The 14,501-nt window shown below is 36.6% G+C and overlaps 1 protein-coding gene across 1 annotated transcript; it reads left to right on the top strand.

Moving 5' to 3' along the window:
• The first annotated feature begins 902 nt into the window (after window positions 1-902).
• Window positions 903-11,967, top strand: LOC137734094 (regulator of nonsense transcripts UPF2-like). Its single transcript, XM_068473370.2, has 18 exons — window positions 903-1,039; window positions 1,762-1,852; window positions 2,014-2,101; window positions 2,971-3,173; window positions 4,060-4,404; window positions 4,578-4,682; window positions 4,785-4,912; window positions 5,717-5,893; window positions 6,054-6,135; window positions 6,431-6,709; window positions 6,865-7,062; window positions 7,188-7,289; window positions 7,928-8,179; window positions 8,272-8,490; window positions 9,196-9,366; window positions 9,806-9,991; window positions 10,245-10,697; window positions 10,923-11,967. The coding sequence occupies exons 2-18, from the start codon at window positions 1,790-1,792 to the stop codon at window positions 11,427-11,429; spliced, it is 3,558 nt and encodes a 1,185-aa protein (XP_068329471.2). The 5' UTR covers window positions 903-1,039; window positions 1,762-1,789; the 3' UTR covers window positions 11,430-11,967.
• Window positions 11,968-14,501: the final 2,534 nt, after the last annotated feature.

Genomic DNA, 14,501 nt, shown 5'->3' with positions numbered 1-14,501 from the left:
GCCACATGTGAGGGGGCATATTGAGAATGAATCCCATATTGATTTGGGGGGAGGGGGAGGGACCTTGCATTGGTCTTATAAGTAAGTTGATTTACTCCCTATATTTACAATTAGTTTAATAGTGAAACCTTGTATGATCATTTAGTACTACAGTCTAGTAATATTCTTCTTCATTTGTAAGTGAAAGAATCTTATGTTAGATTCTCGGCAAATGCGAAGTTGAACCATATTATTGCTAGCTCATTATGAGATTAAGCTTATCCCCCTCCCCCTTAGTGTAATAATATCGTTTGTTAAAAAAAAAAAAAAAAAAGAGTGAAACCTCAACTTCCTTTATGATATTATAGTCAGGTTTTTCCACGTGTGAAGCTCAAAGGCCACACGTTCTCCACGTCATTCCATTTGTGTTGTCCATGTGTTAGGTTTGAAAATTCGCTGCATATGAGGAGGCATGTTGAAAATGAAATCCACATTGATGGGAGGATGAACCTCGCATGAGCTTATAAGTAAATTGAGCCACTTTTCATATTATCAATTCATTTTATGATGGAACTTCAACTTTTTTCATTATCATGTATTCATTTTCCTTATGCATTTTTTATTCATGTCTAGGATCATAATTGCTCCGTTATTCAATTAAAACAAAAAACAAAAAATAAAAAACCAAATGGATAACAAACGGGCCCTTAACTATTGCTTTTACCCTTAATAGGTTATTGGACTGAAAAGGAAGAGATACCAATGGCCCAAAGAAAAGCACCTGAGATGGGTTATTTAAGTGGGCTACCTGCCTAACCGCAAGGTCCACAACCCATTTTTCTCAAGCGGGTCTAAAACGGGCAAAATCCGTGCTCCGAGTCCGACCCTAGAAACTCACCTTTACCAGTCGGTTACTTCCAATTGGATCATCGTCTCGTTTCGTACGGCTCCATTGCTCTCTAACCATTGGGCTCGGCTCTCTCTCTCTCTCATCTCTGAACTCATTGTATTCCTTTCTTTCTTGGCAATCTTCATCACGTCGCGGCGTAATCTCGATCAGGTAACTATATTCCTCTCTCTCTCTCCCTCCCCCACGCACACAGAGAGGTATACGTGTGTATGCATATTGCGGTTTTTTCGCAAGTGAGATCTCGGTAGGGAATGCAGTCGCCGTAAACGACGTCGTAGACTTCAGTAATCTTCGCCTGTGAATTAAATTCGTGTTACTTTGATAGGGTTCGTGCTCATTTGGGTTAGAATTTTTGGAATCAAAGCTTAAAGTTTATTTGAATTTAATTGGAGCTTATATTAGATGATAATGTTTTGCCCTAAATCAAATAGTAAGTTATTATTTGATGATTTTTTTGGGTGTTTGTAGTTTCTTCTTCTTTTGCTTGGCAATTGGAATTTTTTTTTTTTTTTTCTTCTGTCAATAGCGGTATCTTCTTACAAAGTTTCTAAGAGGACGTCAGGGTAAACACCCCGTTAGTTTCGTTTCATTTTCGGGTTTTAAGGGAAAAGGAGGTTGTGGGTGCATTCACCAGTCTAAATTGTGTAATTGCAAGTTGCATAATTAGAAAAGAAGTTACGTTGTTGATATGAAAGTTTTGCACGCATGGGGTTAGTATGCTTGGAAGGTTAATATATCAATTCTGTGATGTGGCTTTGTTTGATTGTGTTAGTTTTTTAGAGGTTTGTGTTTTTCAGTTTTACATCGTCTTTTGTTTGTGTGGATTGGGTGTTAATTTAAGCTTGAAATGCCTTGTAACTCTTGTTATATAGGTTTCTGTGAGTCGAGACAAGTACGGAGATGGATCACCATGAGGAGGAATGCCGTGCTGGCAATGAACCTCATGGGAAGCAAGATGATGAGGTAAGTCGCTGCATCTGTCACATTTAGAGATCGTTACTTTCATTGCGCCTTTTAATATTCTTTCTTTTATTCCTGAGTCTTGGAACATGTGTGCATTCTTGTAAATTGGAATGTCTTTCGGAAGTGATTTTGGTAGGGTAGTTATTGATTCTTTTTTGCAGGAAGCTGCTGCTCGGCTTGAGGAAATCAAGAAATCTATTGAGGCAAAGATGGCTCTTCGTCAAAGCAATCTGAACCCCGAGCGGCCTGGTATGACCACAGTGGTATTCTTGTATTTAGTATGCAAGTGAATGATGAAATAATTGTTAAGTTCTTAGAATGAGTGAAAATGTATGAGGGAAGAATACTCATGTAATCTTGCAAAGTTGCCATTCCTAATGACATAAATTGCAAACAAAGGGATGATGGCTGGCACTTTTTGTAAGGTTGTTCTATGCTGCTACTAATTATACTAAAAAGATTTAATCCTAGTCTTTTTTCAAATATTTGAGGTCCTCCACATGAGTGCTGCTTAGTTCAGTCTGAAGTCATACCACATTAGATGTCTAATAATCTATAATTTACTCGTAATTTCTCAAAACTAGTGTGTTGGTGTAATATTATAATGATGATACACTTTCCTCCACCTTATAATTCCTGACACTTTGTTGACGCTTCCATGTTACATTTTGGCATATTGGGGAAGCTTCTTGCTTCATTTGAGGTTATCAGTGTTTTTTGTTAAAAAGGCTAATGAACATTAAACTGAAGGGGATTGAGGATCATTTCACCCTTTAAAGTTTTTCTTTTTTTTCTTTTTGCCTGTTTTGGGTAGGTTTGCTTTTGACTGTTATATTTGGATTTAATTGTGATGTATTGCTCTGTTATGACTCCTGTTTTACATCTTAATAAAAACATTTACTATAGAAATTTTTATAATTAGATAAGTTCATTGCGAAGATATTTTATACTTCAGGGCTTCATGTCTTTCTTTTTACAGATTTTCTGGTTGACATGTTTGTTTTACGCTTTTTCAATATAATCACCTGGCTAACCAAAAACACAATATTGATAGCATAGTTGGCATGTATGATTGCTACATGATACTGGAGAATAAAAAATTTTATTTTGACTTCCAGACACAGGATTCCTTAGGACACTGGATTCTAGCATTAAGCGCAACACAGCGGTTATTAAAAAACTGAAGCAGATAAATGAAGAGCAGCGGGAAGGGTTGATGGATGACTTGAGAGTTGTCAACCTGAGCAAATTTGTCAGTGAAGCTGTTACTGCTATTTGTGATGCCAAGCTTAGATCGTCAGACATACAAGCAGCAGTCCAGGTTGCTTTTATGATTTTAATTGATATTTCAGAAGCATTTATATATATTTTCCTTTTACTCTTTTTATATTTCTTTTGAAGTTTTAGTTAATCAAGTTCTTTGGGTCATCTATCCATGATTTTACTTTCAACATATTAGTCTGGATTTCCTCCAGTGAATGAATTAGAAAATATTTGGCTAATGCTTTTGCACAGTGAGTTTGCTTAAGAATTTAAGAAACAATATGATTATCTTCAGATCCTAACATTTCTAGAATTACACGAACTTCTAGTCATATAGTGTTGTACTCGCAGGTTCCAAAATGCTGATCTCTATTTTCTTATCTTATTTAAGAATAGACGACAGCACTTGCTGAATGATAAGGTGTATAATAGCGAACTGCTTGGTACTATTTGTGCTGAAATGGACACCGAGCTATCTGGTGTTGTTTTGTCTAGTTTTTGGGTCTTTGGATAGATGATAAGTTGCCTCACCATGCCATTATTTGTATTGGTTTCAAGGTTCTTGCTTCTCATTCCGTTGTTCACATGCATCCAGTTAGATGTCTTTGGGTATTTAATGTCTTTTCTGTTTTAATTTTGGAAAAAAAATTCTGAATATTGCTGTTGTTAACTATTTGGATTTTTTTTCGCCCAAAATAGAAAACTAGTAGAGTGTATCACGCAGGTCTTTACTGGGGAAGTAAGTTGGTAACACTTTTCAGCTAGTATGTAAGGATGATAGGTTTGGCAGTAATTGAATTCTCATAGAGAAAAAATGAAGTTACTTTTAAATGGGCAGTATGTCTGAGCGGGCGTGCACACCTGCAAGCTTTACCTGTTCATTTTGTAGAGCATAAAATACATTTTTGAATACAATACTTCTGACACGCTTCTATTTTTCAAAGATCTGCTCTCTGCTCCATCAAAGGTACAAAGACTTCTCCCCAACTCTGCTTCAAGGTCTTTTGAAAGTCTTCTTTCCTGGGAAGTCTGGGGATGACTTAGAAGCAGACAAGAACTTGAGGGCCATGAAGAAGCGAAGCACTTTGAAACTCCTGTTGGAACTTTTCTTTGTTGGAGTTATAGAAGATGGTGGTATTTTCGTGAATATCATTAAGGATCTTGCCAGTGGAGAACACTTAAGGGATCGGGATACTACTCAGACAAATTTGACTCTTCTTGCTAGTTTTGCTCGTCAGGGAAGAATCTTTCTTGGCCTTCCACTCGCTGGGCCAGAACTTCATGAAGAGGTACGAATTCTCTTTGGCTTTGTTCATTATTTAGTACATTCCACATATTTCAATATTGTTCTATTTGCCTTATTTGGCATTCCATTGAAGTTATTTTATAGTATCATATAGGCAGAAGGCGTGACTGACTGTAATTACGTGTCACTTATATTTATCCTGAATTTTTGCAACAGTTTTTTAAGGGCCTTAATATCACGACAGATCAAAAGAAATTCTTCAGGAAGGCATTTCAAACATATTCTGCTGCTGCTGCAGAACTGCTGCAATCCGAGCATACTGTAAGAGTTTCCTTCCTGACCTAAGATAGCTCTCTCTCTCTCTCTCTCATAGTGGAATACTGGTTGCAACTTATAAATAATGAATTTTCTTGATATTTTCAGTCACTTCGCCAAATGGAGCATGAAAATGCTAAAATCCTTAATGCTAAAGGAGAGCTCAGTGATGAAAGTGTCTCATCATATGAGAAGCTGCGGAAATCTTATGAACATTTGTACCGCAATGTCTCATCGTAAGTTGATTTACTATTTCACTGCAATTATTTGTGATATCTGTTATCATGCCCATGACCAGGTCTGTTGGGTCTGGCAATGTTGTGGTTTAAGTCTTCTTCCACTTTCTAGTCGTCTATGTTACATTGGATCCAGGATCCGTATTTTAAACCTTGCATAGCTTAATTGTTCAAACTACTCTATTGAGCATGTAATGATTGTTGTTATCCCAATTTTCAAAGGATTGTCATTTAGCGAAAACCTGCATAGTTCTCCAACGTAAATAATGCAATAATATAGGATGAAATAAACCAGGTGTAACCGAATTATTAATTAACTAGTTTGACATACTAGTCTTGTGGTTCTGACTTGGGAATTTTATGGTCCCTCCGGAATTGTAGATAGTGGTATAACTTATAAGACATGAAATCTTAGCATGGGCAGAAGATTCTAGCTGGAGATTGCAAGTATGAGGGAGATGATGTAACTTCACTTTCACTTACTGGAAATTAATTAACTTTGTTAAACCACTCTAATATTTGTACTTGATAATCCCCTACGCCTAACAAAAGAAAAAAAAGAAGAAGAGAAAGTAGTAGGAGCAAAGTATTACTAGAGAGAATGTCTAGGAAATTTAACAGCAGCATGACTATACCCATAGCTGCAAATGAAAGCATCTGATTTCAACATCTATAGTGTACTTCCAGATGCTCCAGCTTTCTTTAATTTGAAGTCACACTTGCCACTAATTACTAAAATTCTTCATTGATTATTCTTCTCTATTAGTTTCCAGATAACTTACGTTAGAAACTATTTTACCACAGTTTAGCAGAAGCACTTGATATGCGGCCCCCAGTAATGCCAGAGGATGGTCACACAACAAGGGTTACTAGTGGGGAGGATGCTTCATCTCCTGTCGCTGGAAAGGATTCTTCGGCACTCGAAGCCATATGGGATGATGAAGATACAAGGGCTTTCTATGAATGCTTACCAGATCTTAGGTTTGTTTAAGTCGAATGATTTTTTTCAGTTACTTGTCAAATGGGCAAAAGAATGTCTTTTATGTATTTCATTTGTGTCGGTCATTATAAGTCTCTTAGTTAGATGCTGTTTCTTATACCACAGAGGTTGACCTGAAATGTATGTTTATGTTGTTTCTAGAGCATTTGTTCCGGCAGTATTATTGGGAGAAGCAGAGTCTAAAAGCAGTGATCAATCTGCAAAGACCCAGGAACAACCAACTGTAAGGAATAAAATCTCATCATTTATCCTCATTTATCAGCAACTATTGCTATTTGTAATCAAATTTGTTCCATATTCACTAATCTCGGTCCTTCAGAGCTAGATCTATTTTACTGTGATCATTCTCCTCATTTATCTCCTGTTTTCACTTGAGTTTCGTAGCATTGTGTGGCTTAATCTGTGGACAGTATATATGATGGGTACTTTGCCTTCTTTGGAAGAATAAGATTTCTCTGGCAAAAGGTTATACTTGTATTTATATACTCAGATGAACATTTTTGATCTTCATTGTTAAGGAACCCACACTTGAATCAGATCAAACTCAACAAATTACAGAAGATACTGGAGAGGCTTCTGCAGAAGTTGGTGCTTTACAAGAGGCCAAAAGCACAGAGAAAGGAAAGGACAAGGAAGAAAAAGATAAAGACAAGATCAAAGATCCAGACAAAGAGAAAGTTGACAGAAAAGGAGAGAATGACAAAGAGAAGCTCAAAAGTATTGAAGGGACAAATTTGGATGCTTTACTGCAGAGGCTTCCTGGTTGCGTGAGCCGTGATCTTATTGATCAGTTGACTGTAATTAGTCTGAGCGTTACTACTGTTCTTTCCTACTCCCACTCCTCTCTCTCTCTCTCTCTCTCTCTCTCTCTCTCTCTCTCTGACACACACACACACACATTTGGCTATCTAACCTTATGATTCGCGTTGAAGATGTTATTATATATTTTCAGGTGGAGTTTTGTTATTTAAATTCAAAAGCAAATCGGAAAAAGCTTGTGAGGGCATTATTTAATGTCCCTAGAACATCATTGGAGCTACTAGCTTACTACTCGCGTTTGGTTGCCACACTCTCGACTTGTATGAAGGACGTCTCATCCATGCTCCTAGCGATGTTGGAAGAAGAGTTCAACTTCTTAATTAATAAAAAGGTCGGGTTTTACATGTGATGTATTTTGTTGAATAGGAGTGGCTGGTTCTTCTAGAACAAAGTTCACTTGTGTCGCTTTCATTTGAGAAGTTCATGATTTTCATATTAAATTTTAATTTTGTGCAGGACCAAATGAACATTGAAACGAAGATTAGGAACATTAGATTTATTGGAGAACTCTGCAAGTTTAAGATTGCACCAGCTGGTCTTGTCTTTAGTTGTTTGAAGGTAATATGCACATAACAGCATTGATGCATAGGTTCTGTTAAAGTTGTGCATTATTGATAAGGAAAATACTAGGGAGACCACATTTTGTAGACCACATGTGAACCACCTCTCTAATAGAGTTGGGATCTACTTGTATTAGTGGGCCCTGCCTCTGTTAGAGAGTTTATTTGTAGTTTTCAAAATATGGTTTATCTAGCATCGCCCAATTGATAGTATCTTCTGTACATTGTGTTTATTATCGGCCGTAATATGTCTCTCACTCTGAGCTGCACTTATGCTTGGAGAAAGGTTCTTCGTACCTTTTCCCTTCTTTTAATAGGTCTTTGTAGGGGTTGCTGAAAATATTTGTAGATGCTTTGCCTACAGATTCAATGTGTATTTACTATTTTGTAAATTTGTATCAATTATTTTTTGTAACTTTTGATTACAGGAGAATATATGAAATGCACGTCTTTGCAGTCAGCCTTTTTTGCTCTCATTTTATTTACTTCTTTATTTAACTGCAACTTCTGTGTGGTAAATCATAATTTAGAAGATGGGTTGAAGTACAGACTATGGTATCAGTGAGATTTAAGTTTATATCATTGTGGCATTTAGTTTGTGAACTGTTTACTTAGCAGTTGTTCTTTTGTTGCCAGGCTTGTTTGGATGATTTCAGTCATCATAACATTGATGTTGCTTGCAATCTTCTTGAGACTTGTGGGCGTTTTCTGTATCGGTCTCCTGAAACTACTGTGCGGATGGCTAACATGTTGGAAATATTAATGCGATTGAAGAACGTAAAAAATTTAGACCCTCGGCACAGCACCCTTGTTGAAAATGCATACTACCTATGCAAACCACCTGAGAGATCTGCACGGGTCACTAAAGTCCGTCCTCCATTGCATCAGGTGTAAATCGTTTTATTGGTTCAACTCTTCATAGTTTATTTTGATATATCCAGCATTTGAATTAACCTTTCATTCATTTATTTCTTTTGCAGTATATAAGAAAGTTGCTATTCTCAGATCTTGATAAGTCTACCATAGAGCATGTGCTCAGGCAACTGCGTAAATTACCATGGGGTGAATGTGAGCCGTATCTTTTAAAATGCTTTCTGAAGGTTCACAAAGGGAAGTATGGTCAGATCCACTTGATTGCTTCTCTCACCGCTGGTTTGAGCCGCTATCATGATGAATTTGCTGTATCTGTTGTTGATGAGGTGCTCTCTTTCATTCCAAAAATCTTTTTGTAGCATTTTAGTTTCCATGTTAAATATGATCCTTTCATAATATGACTGGCCCTTTGCTGTGTGGTAGTATCTCTTTTAGATTTTTCTAACTTCCCAGATGCACAAGGTGTGGGGTAGGTTTAGGGAAAGGGGAAGTCTATCTTCCCTTGCTATTAATTAGAATGAAGAAAAACATTGATTAATTGTTCATTCATTTAAAGTCGAGGACATTCTAACTTACTCGTTTGTTCTTTTTCTGTATTTATTGATTGGTGCTCGCCATGACAAATTCAATCTAATAGTAAATTATATGCTGCAACTGACTCAGTAACCTTGAGGCTCAATATACTTTCTCATGATTTGCCTGCCTCATGCTTTAGTCAAACAGTAGTCTTGATGCTAGTACCATAATCATTCTAGGGAAAGGATAGGAAAGATGAGGGAGGGGACATGCGACTTTTTAGCAGTCTAAATGGTTTGCGCACATACCATCCATGTTATAGACTTATAGTTCATAATTGGTTTTCAACTAAAAAAAAAATATATATTGTTTTGGGAACCAGTAGAAAAAAAGGGAGAAATTAAATATACATTGACATCTCTGAGATATGAAGTGTGCATGTGTGTGCAAGTTCAGACATTTCTGATTTTGTCTGACCCACCAGAGATTTCTCAAAGTTATTTCTTCACTTTCAGGTTCTAGAGGAGATACGGCTTGGCCTAGAATTAAATGAGTATGGGATGCAGCAAAGACGGATTGCCCATATGCGATTTTTAGGAGAGCTATACAACTATGAGCATGTAGATTCTTCTGTTATTTTTGAAACTCTGTACTTGGTTCTTGCCTTTGGCCATGGCACACCAGAGGTATGTAATTTTCCGTGCATTTCCATACACCACGATATAGTACTTGAGGAACATTGCATAGTCAGTGCTAGGCATACTTATCTTGGTAACTATATACTAAATTAGGTTAAATGCATATTTTAGAATATTATAGTACTATTGGACATTTCTCCAATCTTAATATTTTTATTTTAAAAGAAAACTTTAGGGACTAAAATTGAAATCTCTAAGAATGTATATTCCACAATTAATTGTCACCAGAGTTTATTCATGATTCTAGGGTTTATATTTTTTTTATAAATACGTATTTGATTCTATCTTATTTTTATAAGAAAGCATAAAGATATTGATGGTTTTATCATTTATTAGTATTATTATGAATCAGAAGTTATTTAAGTTATCTAAGTACATGAACACGATGATCTTACTTTGGTCATACTTTCTTTTTCTGTGTCACCAGCAAGATGTACTGGATCCACCAGAAGATTGTTTCCGCATGAGGATGGTTATTACTCTTCTTGAAACCTGCGGGCACTACTTTGACCGAGGCTCTTCCAAGAGGAAACTTGATCGATTCTTGATGCACTTTCAGAGATATATACTAAGTAAAGGTGTACTACCGCTTGATGTGGAATTTGACTTACAGGTCAGTCATGCTGCTCGTATTCTGTACCCCACCTTCACAGCTTTTTCTGTTTTTCTTGCTAATGAAAAGCTAGAATCATATAAGATTCTCTTAGTAATCTGACCTTTACCTAATTTTCGTCTCTTACATACTGTTCTGTACCTTTATGTGAAATATGCTATTCCAAGAATCTATCTTACCTATAATTCATATGAGATAAATATTACTCTCTATCATTCTACATGGGAAAGCTTATGTAGTAAAGCACGTCCAGGACTTATTTGCTGATCTACGCCCCAACATGGCTCGGTACTCTTCCATTGAAGAAGTTAATGCAGCTCTTTTAGAACTTGAGGAGTGTGATCGTACTGTCTCCATTGAGAAGCACTCTGACACTGAAAAGCCTTCAAGGAGGAATACCTCCGATGAAATGTCAGTGAATGGAAAGAGTATTATAAATGGAACCGGGGAAAATGGTGTAGTTCATGGAAACCTTGGAGATAGTGACAGTGATTCGGGAAGTGGCACCATTGATCGAGATAGACATAATGAAGAAGGATTGGGTGAAGAGAATCATGATGGTGGATCTGACAGTGATGAGGATGATGATGATGGTGGTGGACCGGCATCCGATGAGGACGATGAAGTCCATGTCAGACAGAGGGTTGCTGAGGTCGACCCTCAAGAAGCAGAAAAGTTTGAGCTGGATCTCAAGGCTGTTATGCAGGTAAGATTATATTATTGTATTATATGCTCTTGCTGATGCATGACCACAATAGATTCATATATTATTGTATCGCATATGGTTGTGAACACATTCTGAATGCAATCTCGGTCACTAAAAATCTTGCTTTCCTAATTTTCGTGGTCTGGAAATGATTTTGTACATGATGTTATGATGGTGTTATATTTGCTTGCAGTTTTTAACCCATTAAAAAATTTCTGAATGCAGGAAAGCATGGAGCAACGTAGGCTAGAGCTGAGAGGTCGACCAACATTAAACATGATGATACCGATGAATGTGTTTGAGGGGTCCACCAAGGACCATCATGGAAGAGGATTTGGAGGGGAAAGTGGAGATGAGGCATTGGATGAAGAGTCTGGAGGAAGCAAGGAGGTCCAGGTGAAAGTTCTTGTCAAGCGTGGTAACAAGCAACAAACAAAGCAGATGTACATCCCTCGGGATTGCTCACTTATCCAGAGTACGAAACAGAAAGAAGCAGAAGAGCTTGAAGAGAAACAAGACATCAAGAGGTTGGTTTTGGAATACAATGACAGAGAAGAGGAGGAGCTTAATGGATTGGGGAACCAGACTCTGAACTATATGCAGAGTGGCGGTAATAGACTTACCGCCCGTGGCAGCACTTGGGAAGGAGCTAGCGGCAGAGGTGGTGGAGCACGTCATAGATATCACAGTAGTTATTCCGGTGGGGGAGCTTTCTACAGCAGGAAAAAGTAAAAAGTGTGATTTTGCATTGAACGCCAGAAAGTCCCTGCTGTGGGATTTTCCTCATTTTGCAGATGTGGTTCGTTCTCTGCAAACTCATGCTTATATAAATGGAACATTGATCGCAACAGACGTTCCTATCTGATGGAGAAGCCGTGCCTTTTTGGGACACTCGACTCGGACCATTCCTCCCCACCGCACAAGGTCATATGTTTTGTGGTCTTGTTAGAAGATAGTTGCAGGCGTGAAGAAATAACCAATAGAAGGGAATCGAGATAGCTAACCAGGAACCGAGACAGCAGTGCACAAGAAAGGTGGTCGTGTGATACTGAGGCGTTGATCCGCAAACACACGTTGTTCGGTCGTTAATAGATCGATTTTACGTGTAGTTTAGAACCTGAATTATGGGTCTCCATGCGTGTATATATGTTAATATGAAGTAAATTAAAGATCTGATGCAAACTCTGCTTGGGCTTTCTTGTGTCCTTGTATGTGCCCATACCGATTTAAGCACTGCCTAGACAGAAATGATCAAATGGAGTTTTACCAATACCTTTTTTAGTAGGCTTATCATTTTCACTTTTATTTTTTATATTTAGATGTTTTACTCTAAACTACTCTAAACTTTTAGTATCATGCGACATTGATACATTAATGGTCATTAATGTGGGAGGTATACTCTTACTATCACCATCACTGTAGTTTGTCTTTCTCTCCACCTGAAGTGATGAGTTCGATATCAAATTATTGAAATGGTATGTAAAATTTAGTCTAAATCCCCGACCCTTACAAGTTTTCGTTGTTCTTCAGATTTTCCAAAGATCAAACCCTCACCATCTTACATCCAAGTATCAAACTACGCTTGACGACTCACCGTCGTACATCCCAACACTGAACAGCCTAACCGAAACTGTCCCAACTTGTTCAGCGTATTTGGTTCTGAAACCGAACCAAGTCTGTTTGCAATTCGGTCTGATTTTGAAATAAGACCGAACCGAGTCCACTCCTAATATTTAGCCCTGTGCCCAACCCTAAAACATGAGCAAAGTGGCCCACATGTTGCTTGAAGAGTCGTGTGCATATGCGTTTGAGCCATCTGTCATTTTCATCATGTTAGCTGATCATTTTCTACCAGGTCAATTTGGTTACTTTCCACCTCCATAATCAAATATTGGTTTAACAAATTTACCAATGATTGCATATGTTTCACTCTTTGTCCTTGTTCTAAGGTCCACTCCAATTCACAGTTAAAACAGGTTGCATATTATCATATCTAAGAAGTGGTGGGAGATTTGTGCAGAGACCAACAATAGGTCAATCATAATAATAAGTATCAAATTCATCATCTAAGTAAGTCGAACCTTGCATCTCACTTTCATCGGTAAAGAGAATATACCATTACGCCGTAGTAGTAGTCCCGTTAGCTTTAGTTGTATCTTCATTATTATGCTAATGGTCCACTCCAATACTTTTATGATTATTAATAATTATTCTTTGCGTCATTTGTTGGGTCTTAACTCTTTACTTACTTTACAATTCCCCCAACCCTTTAATTGTAATTTCAATCAAGTTGGCCTTGGAAGAACCCTGTAAGGAAGCACGTTAAAAATTAATGGAAAACTCAGCCCCAATTATGGGTAAACAGACCTTGTACTTCTTTTTCTTAATAAGTAGAATTTGACTCCTAATATAGATTGTTGAACCTAAATTTAAAAACTATGATCAGCCTTTTTGGAGGGGTTTTCAAGAGGTTGGTTGTACTACTTTTCTTACAATTTATGCATTCGAAGAAAACTTCCAAAATATGTAAAACACGAGAGTCACTTGTAAGTAAAAAAATTATAGATTTGAATCTTATGAATAAGGAGTTCGATATTAATTTATTCTCTCACATCTTCAGTATAAATAATATTATTGTGTTAAAAAAATGACACGTAACTTAATATATTTTAGAATCTGTAACTCAAGTAATTAATTATATACATTCTTGTATTCGAATGTTAAGAGTCAGATTTCTTCTTCCTTACATCGATTGTATCAAACAAAAGAATTGAATGTCACTTAAAGATCGTGGAGATAAGGGCACTGCAAGTTGGAGGTGTAAATTTTTCCTTTTCAAGAAAGAAGAGGCTAGAATCACATTCTATTTCATTGTGTGGAATTTTTGGTTCCCAAAATCTTGTGCCCTAATCTTGTTTCCAAAAACAATAATCTACCAAAGCTAAGGGAGCACGTTATTATAAATTTTACAGCTAAGTAATTCGTGCAACAAATGGAACATGTGGTTCCCACTTTCACCTTTTGGTTCGAAATGTGACACATCTGCCGTAAGAACCCACTTAACCAAGGTACTAGAAGGATTAAAACATATATATGTGTGTGTAGATTATATATATATATATATATATATATATATATATGAAATCTTTAAGGAAAAAGATTTTCATTTTTAAAAAAAATGAAAATTAGTTGTGGGGTTCACACTACATTGAACTTTAATGATTCGAACTGTTTATTTTTCAAGTTGCACCTCATAGATCATCCTTGCAAAATATTAGACAAATCAGAAATATTAAGACATCTAATTGGGTTCAAAAAAATTAACGAATACTTTGTTATATAAGAAATAATGAAATTTTATCTTGATAATTAAATAGGCAAATTGTTTTGTATTGAATTGAATTTTTGTAAGGATGATTTATGAATCGAGACTTACAAAATAGAGAGTTTAGATCGTTGAAGTTCAATGTAGAATGAGCCCCATACTTAATCCCCATTTTTTGAAAAAAAATGAAATTCCTTTGAATAAAGAGCCTGATATATATATATCATGCGATCCACGATCATTGCAAAGGTTCTTGCTTGTTCTTGTTCTTGGTCATAGAAAGAAGAATTCTGACTTTGTTGTCTTGTGCAATGTTCTAATTATATAAAATCAAGTAAAGGATTCAAGTCAAAGATTTAGTTTGAAATATAGTTTTTTCAATTCGCAGTATATTTTATATTTTAATCAAAGATTATTTGGGTAAGACAAGAACATACGCAAAGAATTATGAGGTTTTCTTTGTTAGATGCTAAGTAGGA

The sequence above is a fragment of the Pyrus communis genome, chromosome 7 (genome assembly GCF_041283825.1).
Source record: "Pyrus communis isolate YQ-2024b chromosome 7, ASM4128382v1, whole genome shotgun sequence".
NCBI classification, from domain to species: domain Eukaryota; kingdom Viridiplantae; phylum Streptophyta; class Magnoliopsida; order Rosales; family Rosaceae; genus Pyrus; species Pyrus communis.
Note: the sequence above shows the minus strand (reverse complement) of the source record. Positions and strands in the feature narration are given on the sequence as shown.